The 14,205-nt window shown below is 44.2% G+C and overlaps 2 protein-coding genes across 2 annotated transcripts; one reads left to right on the forward strand and one right to left on the reverse strand.

Annotated features, from left to right (window-relative positions):
• Positions 1 to 5,234: 5,234 nt before the first annotated feature.
• On the reverse strand, positions 5,235 to 6,856 carry CCR75_007343 (uncharacterized protein; the record flags this gene model as incomplete). The annotated part of the gene is made up of 2 exons (XM_067965404.1): positions 5,235 to 6,672; positions 6,738 to 6,856. The coding sequence occupies 2 exons, from the start codon at positions 6,854 to 6,856 to the stop codon at positions 5,637 to 5,639; spliced, it is 1,155 nt and encodes a 384-aa protein (XP_067820682.1). The 3' UTR covers positions 5,235 to 5,636.
• A 6,693-nt stretch (positions 6,857 to 13,549) lies between these two features.
• Positions 13,550 to 14,194, forward strand: CCR75_007344 (uncharacterized protein; the record flags this gene model as incomplete). The annotated part of the gene is made up of 1 exon (XM_067965405.1): positions 13,550 to 14,194. The coding sequence occupies one exon, from the start codon at positions 13,550 to 13,552 to the stop codon at positions 14,192 to 14,194; it is 645 nt and encodes a 214-aa protein (XP_067820683.1).
• Positions 14,195 to 14,205: the final 11 nt, after the last annotated feature.

Consider the following 14,205-nt stretch of genomic DNA (forward strand, 5'->3'; position numbering starts at 1 on the left):
CACTTCTTGGGTGCATTGTAGGCAAACACGGCTTGCGCCCTGATCCCGAAATGATAAAGGTGATCACCGACTGGCCAGTTCCAGTCGATGTCATGGAACTTAGAAAGTTCCTTGGTTTAGCGGCGTACTTGCACAAGTACTCACGCAATTATGCCGAGATGACAATTCATCTCTCTCGTCTCGAAAAAAATACAAGAAATGGATATGGAACGCTGGTTGTCAGCGCTCCTTTCAAGGTATCAAGCAAAGCTTGATGCATTCGCCCATATGGCGATTCCAGATCAAGACAGACCATTCCATGTGGTCTGTGACGCCAGCAATTTCGCAATCGGCTGCGCGATAATGCAATACGACACAGACGGCGCGGAGCGCGTCGTCAGTTACCAATCGCGTCAGCTACAACCAGCTGAACGCAATTACCCAGTGCATGACAAGGAGTTCTTTGCCATGAAATATGCATTATCTAAATTTAGGGTCTATCTCCTCGGAGATAGATCGTTCATCGTATATACGGACCTTGCGTCATTACGCACGGCCGTAAACAGTCCACACCTCTCGCAAAGAATGGCGAGGTGGCTGTCCTTCTTCGCGAAGTATAACTTCTACGTCGAATATAAACCAGGACGGCTTAATGTCGTCGCTGATGCGTTATCACGCCGACCCGATTTCGAGTCAGCTGTGCACCCCAACAGTGAAAGTGATCTTACTGTTGCAACACTCACTACTAGTGCTCCGTCATCAACCTTAGTTGATGACATAAAGAAAACCTATAAAGAAGATAAGGACCTTCTATGTTTGATGGATCATTTAATGAATCCATCCGATAAATCTTTTAAAGATTTACCGGCTTTGTATCGATCGTCATCCGATTGATACACGACACGCAATAATTTATTGCATTACGATCGTCATCCGATTGATACACGACACGCAATAATTTATTGCATTTCACAGCCGTTACCGGCGACACTCCACGGGCCTTCGTCCCAACTCACAATGATTTGCACTTGCGCATCGTGTATGAGTTGGTCACGATGCAACAACAAGTGAACATTGTGGACGTGACAAGACTTATCTCACAATAAGTCGCGACTTTTACTGGCCCCGCCAGTATCAGTTCGTGCTTGCGAGGTTCAACGGGTGACGCCTGGTGACGCCAGACCTTCTACCCGTGCGCGTCTTTAACCTCTACCACTCCCGACAGAGTGTTGGCAGTCGGTATTTATCGAATTCATTTTCGGATTTCCCGAAGACGATCACAAAAACAATGGAATCCTTGTTTTTGTAGACAGATTCAGCAAGATGGTACATCTTGCTGCAGTACCGGAGTCGATTACGGCTCCGGGTTGTGCCCGTGTCTTATCGACATGGTTTTCAAACTCCACGGTTTACCCCGTGAATTGGTATCGGATTGAGATCATCGATTCACAATGGAGTTCTGTCAATCCGTGTTCCGAGAGATCGGAACACGGCTGACTATGTCAATACCCGATCGCCCAGAAACGGATGGTCAATCAGAACGGTAAATCGCGTGTTTGAAGAGATACTTCGAGATTACGTCCAATCGTATCCGAATTAATGCGAGTTTTAGTTGATGGTCGAATTCGCCATCAATAATTAGGTGCATGCGTCAACAACGCAAACACTCATCTTCGTGAATGACTTACGCCATCCTCTCATTTCCATCCAATTAGAGGGATCCTCTTGTTTAAGGGGGGGGGGCTCGCACGAGCAAAACCATTTCTGGCGCATGCTCATCATGCGTCGAAGTTAACAACGACGCGAATGAGGTCGATGTCGATTGCTTCGACATCGAAGATGAGATAAATCTCATGGCAGTGCGCACAAAGCGCACTGAAAAAGTCAAAACAAATTAGTCAGCAGAGAGATTCCTGCTGGCTCGAGAATCAGTAATCCGTTTCATACAGGATTTCATTGCTAACGCAGTGGACCGTCAGAAACGGAACGCAGACAAACATGGAAGAGCAAACGCTCTTTCATTTAAAATTAATGATCTAGTGCTACTCTCTACGGTAAATTTACCTAAGCGTTTGGTCACTAATGTGAGTGGCAGTAAACTACTACCCAAGTTCATTGGGCCTTTCTGTGTACTGCATCGCAGAGGCATTGCGTACACAATAGAATTGCCACGTAGGATGCGAATACATCCTACGTTTTACGTTTGTGGGCTCCGCCCGTACCATTAGTACGCGGTTACTTACGAGGACAGATCCGACCATCTCTTTTAAGAATTCATGCAAGATTCTCGTGGTCACGAACCACATTCTTATGCTGAATCTGGAGATTTTCATATCGGGTCCGAAGGTCCTCGGAACCGTGATAATCTAGCGACGGTTCATCGCGAAGAGCGTGATAAGTCCGTTCGTACTCCGTCATTGAGAACGCACTCTTTGAACGGTTTTCAACCGTTCGATATGGTGAACCTGCACCGTCTACTCCAATGGTTGACGCTTACCGTGCTCGTGTTCAAACCCTCCTCCCAATAAATAAGGCTAGCGGTCGTGTTTGTCGATCTTCGACTCTAGATCCGACGCACGGTTCGGATCTAACTTTTAATCCGCCACCACAACCACTGGTGAATTACCACGGTTGTCACTGTTTTTTAGTGGAACGTATTCTAAACCCCGTGATTTGAAGGGGCAGCGAACGAGTCGTCTGGTTCGCTGGAGTGGTTATCCACCTTCGCATGACACATGGGAGCATTGTTCCCAGCTGGTTGTTGACGTTGAGGGCCTTGTCTGTCAGTATGACGAGACTCATCCGATGGATCAGATGAGACATTTTATTGGTTCACTCCCTTGAGTAGTACCCACTGAAGCAGGGGTACCACAAAAACTTTTCTTACGATGGGTTACGCATCGTCGTCACCTTGCACAGAGATACGTGCAGGTGACCGTATGAGAGATGGTACGGGCGATGAGGGATCATCCTCACCGTCGGATCCAAATAGACTCTTTACTCGTCTATTAGAATGAGCCCTCTCATTCGAAGGCTCATAATCAGCCGCCTGACGGGTATCAGGCGACTGTTCCATCCTCCCCGAGTCGGCCATTTCGTCCGACTCGCACTCATAATCGACCTCTAAAGAGGGGTCGTACTCACGTGGTGAATCACCACGTGCACTCGCAACACCAAGTGTTGTGCGAGTGGAAGACACTACGGTAGACGGAACGTCTACCGCAAGAGATAACAATGCGTCACCCGCGGCTGCACGAACCGCAGCCGAAGGTTCAACACTATCCTCACCCCGCATGAATTGTTCCTTCATGCGATGGAATTTAAAATGATGGATCTGACCAATCAAAATCATTTTAAAAATTAAGTGGTCATTTAGCGACCACTCCACCTAATGACATTCAGAGTGATTGTCGTTTAAGGGAGGGGTGATGTAACGGGGTGTATCGTTACATGAAATTAACAATAAAAGATTGTTAATTAATATTATCCAAAAGGTAGATAATATTTGGAGGAAATTACTTTAAATAGTAATTTCCTGAATTCTTATCCATAAATAGGTATAGACCATTATGTCTATTTATTCCGCAGACTAATCAGCTGTAGAAGTAATCAAAGAGAGTTACGAGATAAGATAGATAAGAATTCATTTACATGTTTAGTATTAGTTTATAGTTAAGACAACATTTACAAAGATAGATTAACAAGACACTTAACTATATTAATACAGTTTTCATTTTACCCTCTTAAGCTAACTTGCCTTAAGAGAAGTCTTCCTCTATACGTACAGTGTACGTCACCTAACGAGAGGCACCACTCACATCTGAAGCAGTGTGAAGTGGACTTGTACTGAAACAGTGCAAGTCGCAGTGCCCCGTTACACTACAGCAAGCAGCAGCTTCAAGGCTCTGCGGCTAGAAGGAATAACAAAAGTGACAGTTAAGATAAGATAAGAATTCAATTGCATGTTTAGTATTAGTTTATAATAAAGTTAGAGTTAACAGATAGAAAGAAGAGATACTTAATTATATAGATACAGTTTTCATTTAACCTCTTTAATTTAGTTACCTTAAAGAGAAGTCTTTCTCTGCACGTACTAGTGAACGAGAAATAACGTAAGACACGACTCGCAACTGAAGCAGTGCGAAGTGGACTTGTACTGAAGCAGTACAAATCGTAGTGCCCCGTTACAATATTACTATCGCAAAAACATCTTGCTTAAATGTCGAGACGTCGCAAAGATCCAGTGATAAGAATAGACAGCAACACTATCGATAAGTCACATGACTTTAATAGTATAATCAGGTCGAAAATTAAGGTAAATAAACATCAACCGTGCAATATTGTACTAAAAAGCTATTTACTGAGCTTACTACTACATCATGGATTTTGCAAATAGGTTGAAAGAAAGAATACACTAAGCTATGTCCTGAGCAAAAAACTTCATGAATTTTGTAAATATAAGTATTGCTCGGTAAGGGAAAGGTCCTCAAAATGGTTCATCACTACACTGGGCCTTCATGCATACGTGTTTGAGTTATTTTGAATGATTGCCAAGTTAACTTACAAATCTGGCATAGCAATTTCTTGCATTTAGTTAGATTCACGTGAAAGTCACGTGTCAAGCTAATATACATCTTCCGTACACACATAAAGTATTCTACACCTAAGGCAATGTCGCAAGGCAGTAGTTTTTTAACCGTGCAATGGTGTAGAGAAAGCATAGATTTTTATACCTTCCCTAGCAATGACGACAACCAAGAAAATGCAAAAATCCTTGTGAGATCGCTGTATTTTTTCTTTTGCATGACTCATTCTTACTGCAACAACGTTGTGCTTAGTCGTAAGCCAAAACCAAACATCACATGAAAGCGGAATTGTGATAATTTGGAACTTGTGCTCAAGTAATTGTCTGAGCCAATATAGATCTAATTGCTGTAGCAGCTTTCAAGGCTTCTAATGCTCAAAGCGCAAATGTGCTTCAACGGCCGTCATCTAAGAGCTGGCATATTAGCAATGATGTTTTCGAGATGTTCGTAAAAGCAAGAAAGGAATGTTACTAAAACCCACGGTCTAAAGTCGCTCACTTTTTTTTAACTTAAAATTCTCGGTCCCTGGCCGTTCTAATCATGGTCTAAAGCTTTTTAATTGCTTTTTTCACAGATCATAGCATTGCCAACTGGACGGCGCAGCTGGACTTGAAATTTTTGCCCAGTCGGGCTGCATCTGATGGCATGTACAAACAGGCTACAGATGGGAAGAAGACGTGGATTCAGGAAGAGTTATCCAGCCGAAGAATGTTACATCTTCAAAGAGAGCCGGTGTGCGCATTTTCTGCTCGCTGACCAACATAAGCTTTGCGCCATCACTAGCAGTTCGATCGGCTGCGAAGTCTTATTCTCACCTCCTTAAACGTTCCGGAAGGTCACTCAACTGGCACCGACGCCCCCCCTTAGCCATCAACTCGACTTGTATGCTTCAAAAAGACACCATTTGAACCGCATACATAGTAAAAGCAATCGATCATTACGATTTGTAAATAAAATGACGACGAACGATTGTAAAGGTGCTGGAATCAGAGCGCATTGAATTCTGATAACGGAAACTTCAATTCACAACGTGACCTTCATTCTATCATGCTAGTATCAATGCCTTAGAATTTAGCCCGCATTCAAATCATACGCAAAGACGCTGTCGAGTAACACTTGAGGGGCTTGCACCAAATCATAAATGTGGTCTTCTTCCCACTGCAATGTTAGCTGCGGAAGGTCGTGAAGGAGCTGTTGCTTAAGCGCGACCGCAGACAGGACGCCGCTGTCTTTCGCATCGATCGCTCGCAGGCATTGCAAGGAACAGCCTGCTAAGCGCACATTGATCGCCCTTGTGTAAACGGGTCGCACGAGAAACCCCTGACATTCCGTGGCGGACGTCTCGGGTGCGCAATAGCCGTTAAATTGGCGAAGCTCCTTCCGTGCCACGCAGATCTGTCGCCCGTCATCAAGAAAGCACTCGAGCCACACCTGATCCCGACGGTTCCTAAACTCCTTGTTCGGAGCACGAACAACCACTCGCGCCCTTCTGTTTACAGTGTACAAAACTTTCGTACTTCCTTCCTTCGGCACTTGAGCCGTTGCTTCAACGCCAGCTTGCCAAATCTGGTGCGCTAGCGGCCGCATGCGCATGGCTTCCATTGTCTTGGCACTCTTCCATACAACGCGACGAGCAGATTGCTCATCTTCTTCCTCTTGACAAAGCAAATGGCGCCATCCAAACACTTGTCGCACCTTACAACGTCGTCGAAGGTAATGGCGGCTGGCACGGCTATTTAAGTGACGTAATTCACTTGGCATAGCATGCATGGCATGCAACACACGCAGCGTGTCTTGACTCGTAAGATCAGGCAATGCGAACTGCAAGGATCGAAGCGAAGCCACCGACGGCTGGTCTAGCGGCTCCTTACTTGATGCTTTCAATTGATTTTTGCAATCGACTAGAACCCGTTGACGCTTAAAGCGAGTACGCGACACAAGAGGTCGACCCGCCACGCGCTTGAGAGCCTTTCTGTGCCGATGATTGATAGCATTAGTAGTAAATACGACTTGCTGTCTTAAGTTGCAGCCGTTAGGCAGCCAGCACACATTCATCGTGGGTTCGGTGTTGCCCAGTGACAGTACAGGGCATGGCGTCACCGCGAGCCTAGCAAACAAAGGTGGTGAGAATTAGAAAGCCGAGTACGGCAGCGCAGTACATAAAGGACATACGTAATGCTGGTTGCATCATGCTGGTATTTGCAATTCCACGACTGCATAGCATTTAAGTCCGTTAAAAGCTCGCACTGGAGGGCTTGGTGGTGTTCAAGAGGCTGGCATACGACGCCCATGGTATGATTAAAAGTGGCTAAACAGTTGGAATTGGATGACGACTACGTCACGAGCAGCTGGTCCGTATCCGCGAATCCGAATTTGGGTTGCTGCGGGGATTGATTTGGGAGGAAAGGCCGACGGTAGGATGATGCAAAGCTTTCTAAATAGTCCCACTGTTTTCCATGGAAAAGTACTGGGGCGGTGTCCGCTACCTCGTCTAAACCGATGCTAGGAGATTGCTGGCAACCAACGGTATCGGTCTTACCGGATGCCTTATATGTAAATGTAAAAAAATCATGACAACTGAGTTTACTTTGCTCTCGAAGATACCACCAATACAAAAATTTAAAAAAGCTAAAGGGTGTTTGAACGCTTGTATTGATGAATACTCTCTAATATAGCAAACTGGCGAAACACGGTGGCATTTTTACGGAAGGCCGCTGGATCGTGGCAGAAAGCTCATCTTGGATGTGTCAGCTGCTTACTTCGCGACGACGTTAGTTTTCTCATCGTGTTGATGATCTCGTTATAAGAGAGAGTCACTGTTCTTTTGGAATTTCGTCCTACATATATTTCGGAAAGCTATAGCATCTGCACATTTTTCCTGCGTCCTTGAAATTTTCAATTGCGACGGAATTCTGAGGAAGAGCTAAAAATAAATGAGACTGCGTTAACACCGAAAGAACGAAGCTTAAATCAATTCCGAGCCAGTGCATTCGACTGGATCTTGGATTCGTTCCGTTGATCTTTCAAAAGGTAACGTAAGCCCATCACCTCGACACGAGAATATCGCAAGTCAACAAGCTGGCGTACATGGAATTAATACAACTCCTGTTGCGCCTCCTTCTTCTTATGGTTGGCAACGTAACTATCTATCAACATTTACCCCATAACTATCTATCAACATCTACCCACATACCCCATATTTCCGTAAATTATATGACTGGAAGTCGGAAGGTGTATCGCACGTGTGAATGATGAAGCTGGGTTTTGAATCTCGTTTTGCCGCTGAGGTTAGCTACACTAATTACTGCATGTATTATTTTTGACGTCATTTTTATTGAGCAGAAAATTGTGGAGTGCCAAGAAAGGCAACAGAACGGCTAGAAAAAACAAATTTGTGCGATGGTGAAAGTTTTATAGTCATGTCATTAAAGGCCAGAGAATCACACAGAAAAACTTCAATATCACTAACGTGGTCCACTTTAAATAGATTGCTTATTTGAGTACGTCAAACGGCGGAACTCGGCGGAGATGAAGCAATTATCGCCTCGATGCAACAGGCCAGTATGCCGACTGATGCCGCACCCGTGCATTAGTTTTGAATCGTGGATACAGTTGACCTAAGAGGAACGCTAAGAATTGTGAATATTCCGCATGTTCATTGTTATGGTGGTACATTTTCTTTATGAGTAAAATACCCTTTCGTTCTATTTAAAAACTAGATAATAACTAAGATCCCATTTATCATGCGTAACATATGTGGAGCCGCCGGCGGCCAAATTCTATTTTAAATTAGCTAGGGTAGTAAGCTTTGAGATTTAACGATGTAACGGGCTAAAGTTGCCCTAATGTTACACAGTCCCCATTAAGTTCACTTGGTGTACTTAAGGGGATGGTCAATTACTAAATAATAGTAATTAGACCCAGCACTTGGGTGTGCTGCACATTTGTGACCAACCCTTGTGTATGTGATGCACATGGGTGCATTCACATTAGGAAGGATGACGCCCAGCGTCATCCGTTACGCAAGGTATCTAGAAAGATACGCTCGCAATACATATTAGTGTTATCTATAGAGATGACATTTTGATTGGTAAAAAAGGTATTTATATTTAGTTCTATTATAATAAATCAGTTTTAAAATTACTTCCTACTTGGTAAGTGCGCACGAGGGGTCGGATTACCGCTCCCGTGGCGACTCTTAATCAGAGAAGTGTGTCGCTAACGCGGCCCCCACAACTATCTCACTGCACGCAAGAGAAGCTGGTTAAACCGCTTCCTCGCTGTGCTAGGGTGTGTCTAGGTAGAGCGTGGCCGCATTACGACGTGCCCGCTTACACTTGGTGTCACTTGACGTCCATTAGTGCCTGCATAGGAAGACTCTCTTTAGAGCACTTATTTGAAAGAGGGATAAAAAGAAACTGCATGTGATAAATTATGTTCTTCTATTTCTATGTATTTAATACCAACTTAATTACATACTAATACAAAACATGTAATAAAGTCTTATCTGACTCTCACCTTGCGCGCGTTCAGTGTTGACTGGACCGCGGAGCGAGTGGATATAATGGCCTGTATCTACTAATGAATAAGCTTTCTGAATTTTACTATGTACAGTAGAGTCGAGCGCATAGCGCATGCTGCCAACAGAATTTAATCTGGCGCTGGATTTTAATGCCATAGGCGATGATGCCAGCGCCTTGGTGTCTTTCACATGCCACGCAATCATGACATATTTTTCTTCCTTGACAGGAGCCATGACTCTCAGTGGTGATAGTTAATACTCCCAGTGATCAAAATCCAATCCAGATTTTGTCAGCTTCCAGGAAATTAGCCACGTTAATATTTTAGCCTCCTCTACCACTAAGTACGCCCGCAATGGGCGTACCTTTCGCTAGTTATAACACAGCACTAGCCAACCTACACTGATAAAAGTGAATGTGGGGTGCCTCGAGTACTTGACGTTGCAGAGGAAGTTTACAAGTAGTTTAGAAGTTTTAGCTGTAACGGGGCACTGCGGCTTGTACTGTTTCAGTACAAGTCCACTTAACACTGCTTCAGATGTGAGTGGTGCCTCTCGTTAGGTGACGTACACTGTACGTATAGAGGGAGACTTCTCTTAAGGCAAGTTAGCTTAAGAGTGTAAAATGAAAACTGTATTAATATAGTTAAGCGTCTTGTTAATCTATCTTTTTAAATGTTGTCTTAACTATAAACTAATACTAAACATATAATTGAATTCTTATCTCTATCTTATCTGTAACTCTTTCTTTAATTACTCCTACAGCTGATTAGTCTGCGGAATAAATAGATAGAATGGTCTATACTTATTTATGGATAAGAATTCTGAATATTACTAAATAAAGTAATATCCTCCAAATATCATCTACCTTTTAGATAATATATTAATTAACAACCTTTAAGTGTTAGTTTCATGTAACAATACACCCCGTTACATTGCAGTTAAAAATCATTGTCAACAAAAAGCAGGTGTCAGCCTTAAGTCGCTATCCATACAATAACCTCGGGTATGCAAAGCACTAAAATCATACTTAAAAACGCACTGGCTTTTGATCCGTGAATGGTCGCTAAGAAGGTGCCAAATGCACCAATTCACTCAAAAAAGCTACTTTCAAACCTAAAGTGACAATGTTATGTGATGGCATGAAAAAGGGCCAGGGTTATGTAAGTCTAGCAGTTAGCTAGAACACACGAATATGTAAATGTTGCATCTCTTAACCTAATGCTGCGTTGACCCGATGGCTTGTTCTTTGCCGGTTTTAATACATAAGGCTAGCTACGTGGTCCCCATTACTGGTATTTCATTGCAATACAAGCCTTTCTCTGCACAAATGAACGCTTATATGTCTAACACGACCATCATCGAGACAATAAATATCAATCTTATTCTTGGCAAGAACACTACAACCTTCGCGGACCTCCAGTGAACATTGCATTTTTTTATCGGCAAAGATTATTGTCTCTGACTATAACTTCCGACAATAGCTAGCGCCGGACACGAGATCTATCTCATACCGAAACTCACGTTCGGTGAGAGTTTCGATGCATTTATACGATAAATTTCTCATACTCTTAAATGTAAATTATTCTTTGAATGTTTAAATTTTCGAAACGTGACAGGCCGCGAACCTGCGACGTAAGATCTTCGTCCATGCATAGACGAGCTAGTAAGCTTGACTGCAGCCATTCAAATTTAGCTACAACCTCATATGGGGCTTCACCAGCATGACATTTTGATGTTATCAAACAAATGTTGTATATTTCAAAAAGAACATAAAGCTCTGAAAGTCAGCTCTCATGGCACAGCTGGAACATAATATCCCCTTGAAAGCGACATGGACCACACATGTCGCTTATGAATGACATCCACACTGCGGTATGTGCTTTGGTGTCACCGATTTCCAACTTGTCGAGTCATTGTCAGTCAGTGTTTTTTTTCTAGCTCTGTGTTTTTACCGCTACGTAAGGCTTTCGTAGGCTCACCTGTAAAAACTTCCATCGACATAGATAATAAGAATCCACGTTGAAATGCTAAAGTAGCACGCCTAAGTCCTGGTAGTGTTTTCAAGAAGTTGAGTCAAGTAAAAAAAATATTTAGTAAAAAAATATAAATCGTCGTGCGTAGCCAGGGCTAGACTCGTCAATTTTTGTGGCTATTCTCTCCGGCACTGCAGCGGCCTACACTAAGCCATGCAACGATATCTCGAAATTGCACCACAGAAGGGCATCGCTTTATGCATATTTGGCATGATCTCTGCTCCTTGATTTACCGTAATATTTAACACCGACTAATATTTGTGATATACATAGTCTTAACGTGTAACGGGCTAAAGTTGCCCTAATGTTACACAGTCCCCGTTAAGTACACTTGGTGTTCTTAAGGGGATGGTCAATTACTAAATGTTAGTAATTAGACCCAACACTCGGGTGTGGTGCACATTTGTGACCAACCCTTGTGGATGTGATGCACATGGGTGCATTCACATTAGGAGGGATGTCGCCCAGCGTCATCCCTGATGACGGCTAGCGTCATCCGTTACGCGAGGTATATAGAAAGATACGCTCGCAATACATTAAATCTTATCTATAGAGATAACATTTTCATTGGTAAAAATAGGTATTTATATTTAATACGATTAAATATAAATCAGTCTGAAAACTACTTCCTACTTGGTAAGTGCGCACGAGGAGCCGGATTACCGCTCCCGTGACGACACTTAACCAGAGTACTTAGTGCGTTGGGTGAGGTCGCTAACGCGGCCCCCACAACTACCTCACTGCACGCAAGAGAAGCTGGTTAAACCGCTTCCTCGCTGTGCTAGGGTGTGTGTCTAAGTAGAGCGTGGCCGCATTACGACGTGCCCGCTTACACTTGGTAGCACTTGAAATCCATTCCACGGCCCGCATCTCTGCGTGTGTACGTGAGGATGAGCCTCAATATTGATTGGGCTCATTTTCCCCACCTTTCCGAACATCATCGGGAGGTGGCAGGGCTTATGGCGCAGGGATTTGGTAAACAAGCCCTGGCCAGGCTCCTGGGTAGTCCTCCTGAGCAACATGTTGCTCAGTTGGAGCAGTTTGAGGCATTCGTGCTCGGACAGCGGATGGCCGCGTCCGAGGCATAAGGCCATGCTGCGGCGGAGTCCGTGACTCAGACTCAGGATGAGCTGAGGAATGAGCAGGCTCGGAGCGAGGCTTTGAAGAGAAAAGGGAGAAACACTCCTTTTTTGGGTTAAGCAGATGGAGCTGTCTATTGACTCCGCCTTGTTCTTTACAGAACTGCAAAAGGTGGCCATGGCCATTTCAAAACTCGGAGGTAGAGCCATGGAGTGCGCACTATCGTGTAGAACGTCCACAAACGACGCTTTTCTTTCATGTGATTCGCTGAGAAAGCAAATGACTAGTATGCTTCCACGGCCTGATCAGGCTTTACGCATGCGATTACGGCTCATAGCGTCTCGACAGGGTAAACGAACCCTAGCGGCCTATAACCAGGAGTTGAAAATTTTCATTGCACAATGCATCAAGACCGGTGCTAGAAGCAATTGTCGAAACAATCTTTATAGGGGGTCTTAATGAGGACGTCGCCCGGACGGGATAATTTCGATCTCATCCTGCCATTTTCAAAGAGGCATTTGCCATAGCGCTACGCGCTGAGTTCGACTACAAGTCTGCTCATGTTAGCACGCCTATAAATCGTACAAGCCCTTCAGGACATGGGTGCCGTCTAATAGACTGGAACCCATGGATTTAAGCCTCATTGAGGAAGAAGAAGGGCCATTTTAAGCTGTGGAACAGCATAAGATCATTTGCAGATGTTATCTGTGCGGAAGCACGAAACATTTAGTCCGGCCGGTCTCCTACGCAATACGCGTAAAGCTGGAAAGAGCACCAATCCCGACCTAAACCAGTAATCTGATACAGTGCGGAAAAACGTCGATACTCAGTAGGTGCGGGGCGACATTCTGGGGAAGACCTAGGCTCTGTTGAACCTCTTGGAGGTGAGAGTAAATAGGACCTAGCCCTAACTGGCTCGGTGCGTAGAATCGCGGGGCGTGGGTACAAGCCTGGCTTGTTAGTCGCTCAAGCGACTGTGAAGGGCTTTGATAAGCCATGGATAATTTTAATTGACTCAGGGGCGTCTTGCAATTATGTTCGACGTCCCTCCCTTGAGGGATATAAACAATACGTTGAGGCGCTTAAAGCGCATGAAATTGATACAATCACTGTTCGCTTAGCGACTAGGCTGTCACTGTTCCTAATGGTTTGTTGAACTTAGCTATAAAGTTTCTGGACTTTGTAACGATACACCCCGTTACATTACCTGCTCAATACATTGGGTAATTTAAGATGTATTAATATTCCTTATATTTTTTAGATAGAAAAATATCTGTTTAATTTTAAATATAAATATTGGTGCCAAGCTCTAGACGACTTTTACTGCTTATTAGGCGCAATTATTGCCGATGACTGGTGATGCGACTTCGATCGCTTCGCTGCCTCTCGTCGGCAAGAAGCTAATGAAGAAACTAAGCGGTATGGCCAACGAAAGCGCGGCTACTGAAATCTCCGACTTTGCGCGTCGGCAGATGGAGAAAATGGGTTGGGCGGCCGGCAAAGGCCTGGGCAAGAACGAACAGGGAGTCAAGTCGCACATCAAAGTGAAACGACGCGAAGTGTTGCAGGGCGTTGGCGCCGAGAAACAAGAAGTCGAAGACCAGGCAAATCAGTGGTGGTACAACGTATACGATCGCATGGCGAGCAAGATTGTCATTGATGCGTCGTCATCTGACGAGGAAAAGAGCGCGCCAAAGAAAAAGAAGAAGAAAAAAAGAAAACGGGACGAAAAGAATACAAATGAACGAAAACTTCGCATTCCCACGGACGAGGAACTTTTTGCCGCCACAGGCGGTAAGCTCTTTGGTCGGAGAGCCTATGGCTCTTGCAATGGGAAGCTTAAGCGCGATGAAATGCAATTAAAACGCGCCAAGAAGCCGAAAATGAGTCGTCACGAGTCCTTGAAAATGAGTGACCATACTGACATAGACTTGCAGAAAAAAACTAGGATAAAAAGAACGAAAAAGGCTGGACTTGCTGACTTGGAAACATAAGTGACAATGTA

This window comes from Bremia lactucae, linkage group LG12 (assembly GCF_004359215.1).
Source record: "Bremia lactucae strain SF5 linkage group LG12, whole genome shotgun sequence".
NCBI classification, from domain to species: domain Eukaryota; phylum Oomycota; class Peronosporomycetes; order Peronosporales; family Peronosporaceae; genus Bremia; species Bremia lactucae.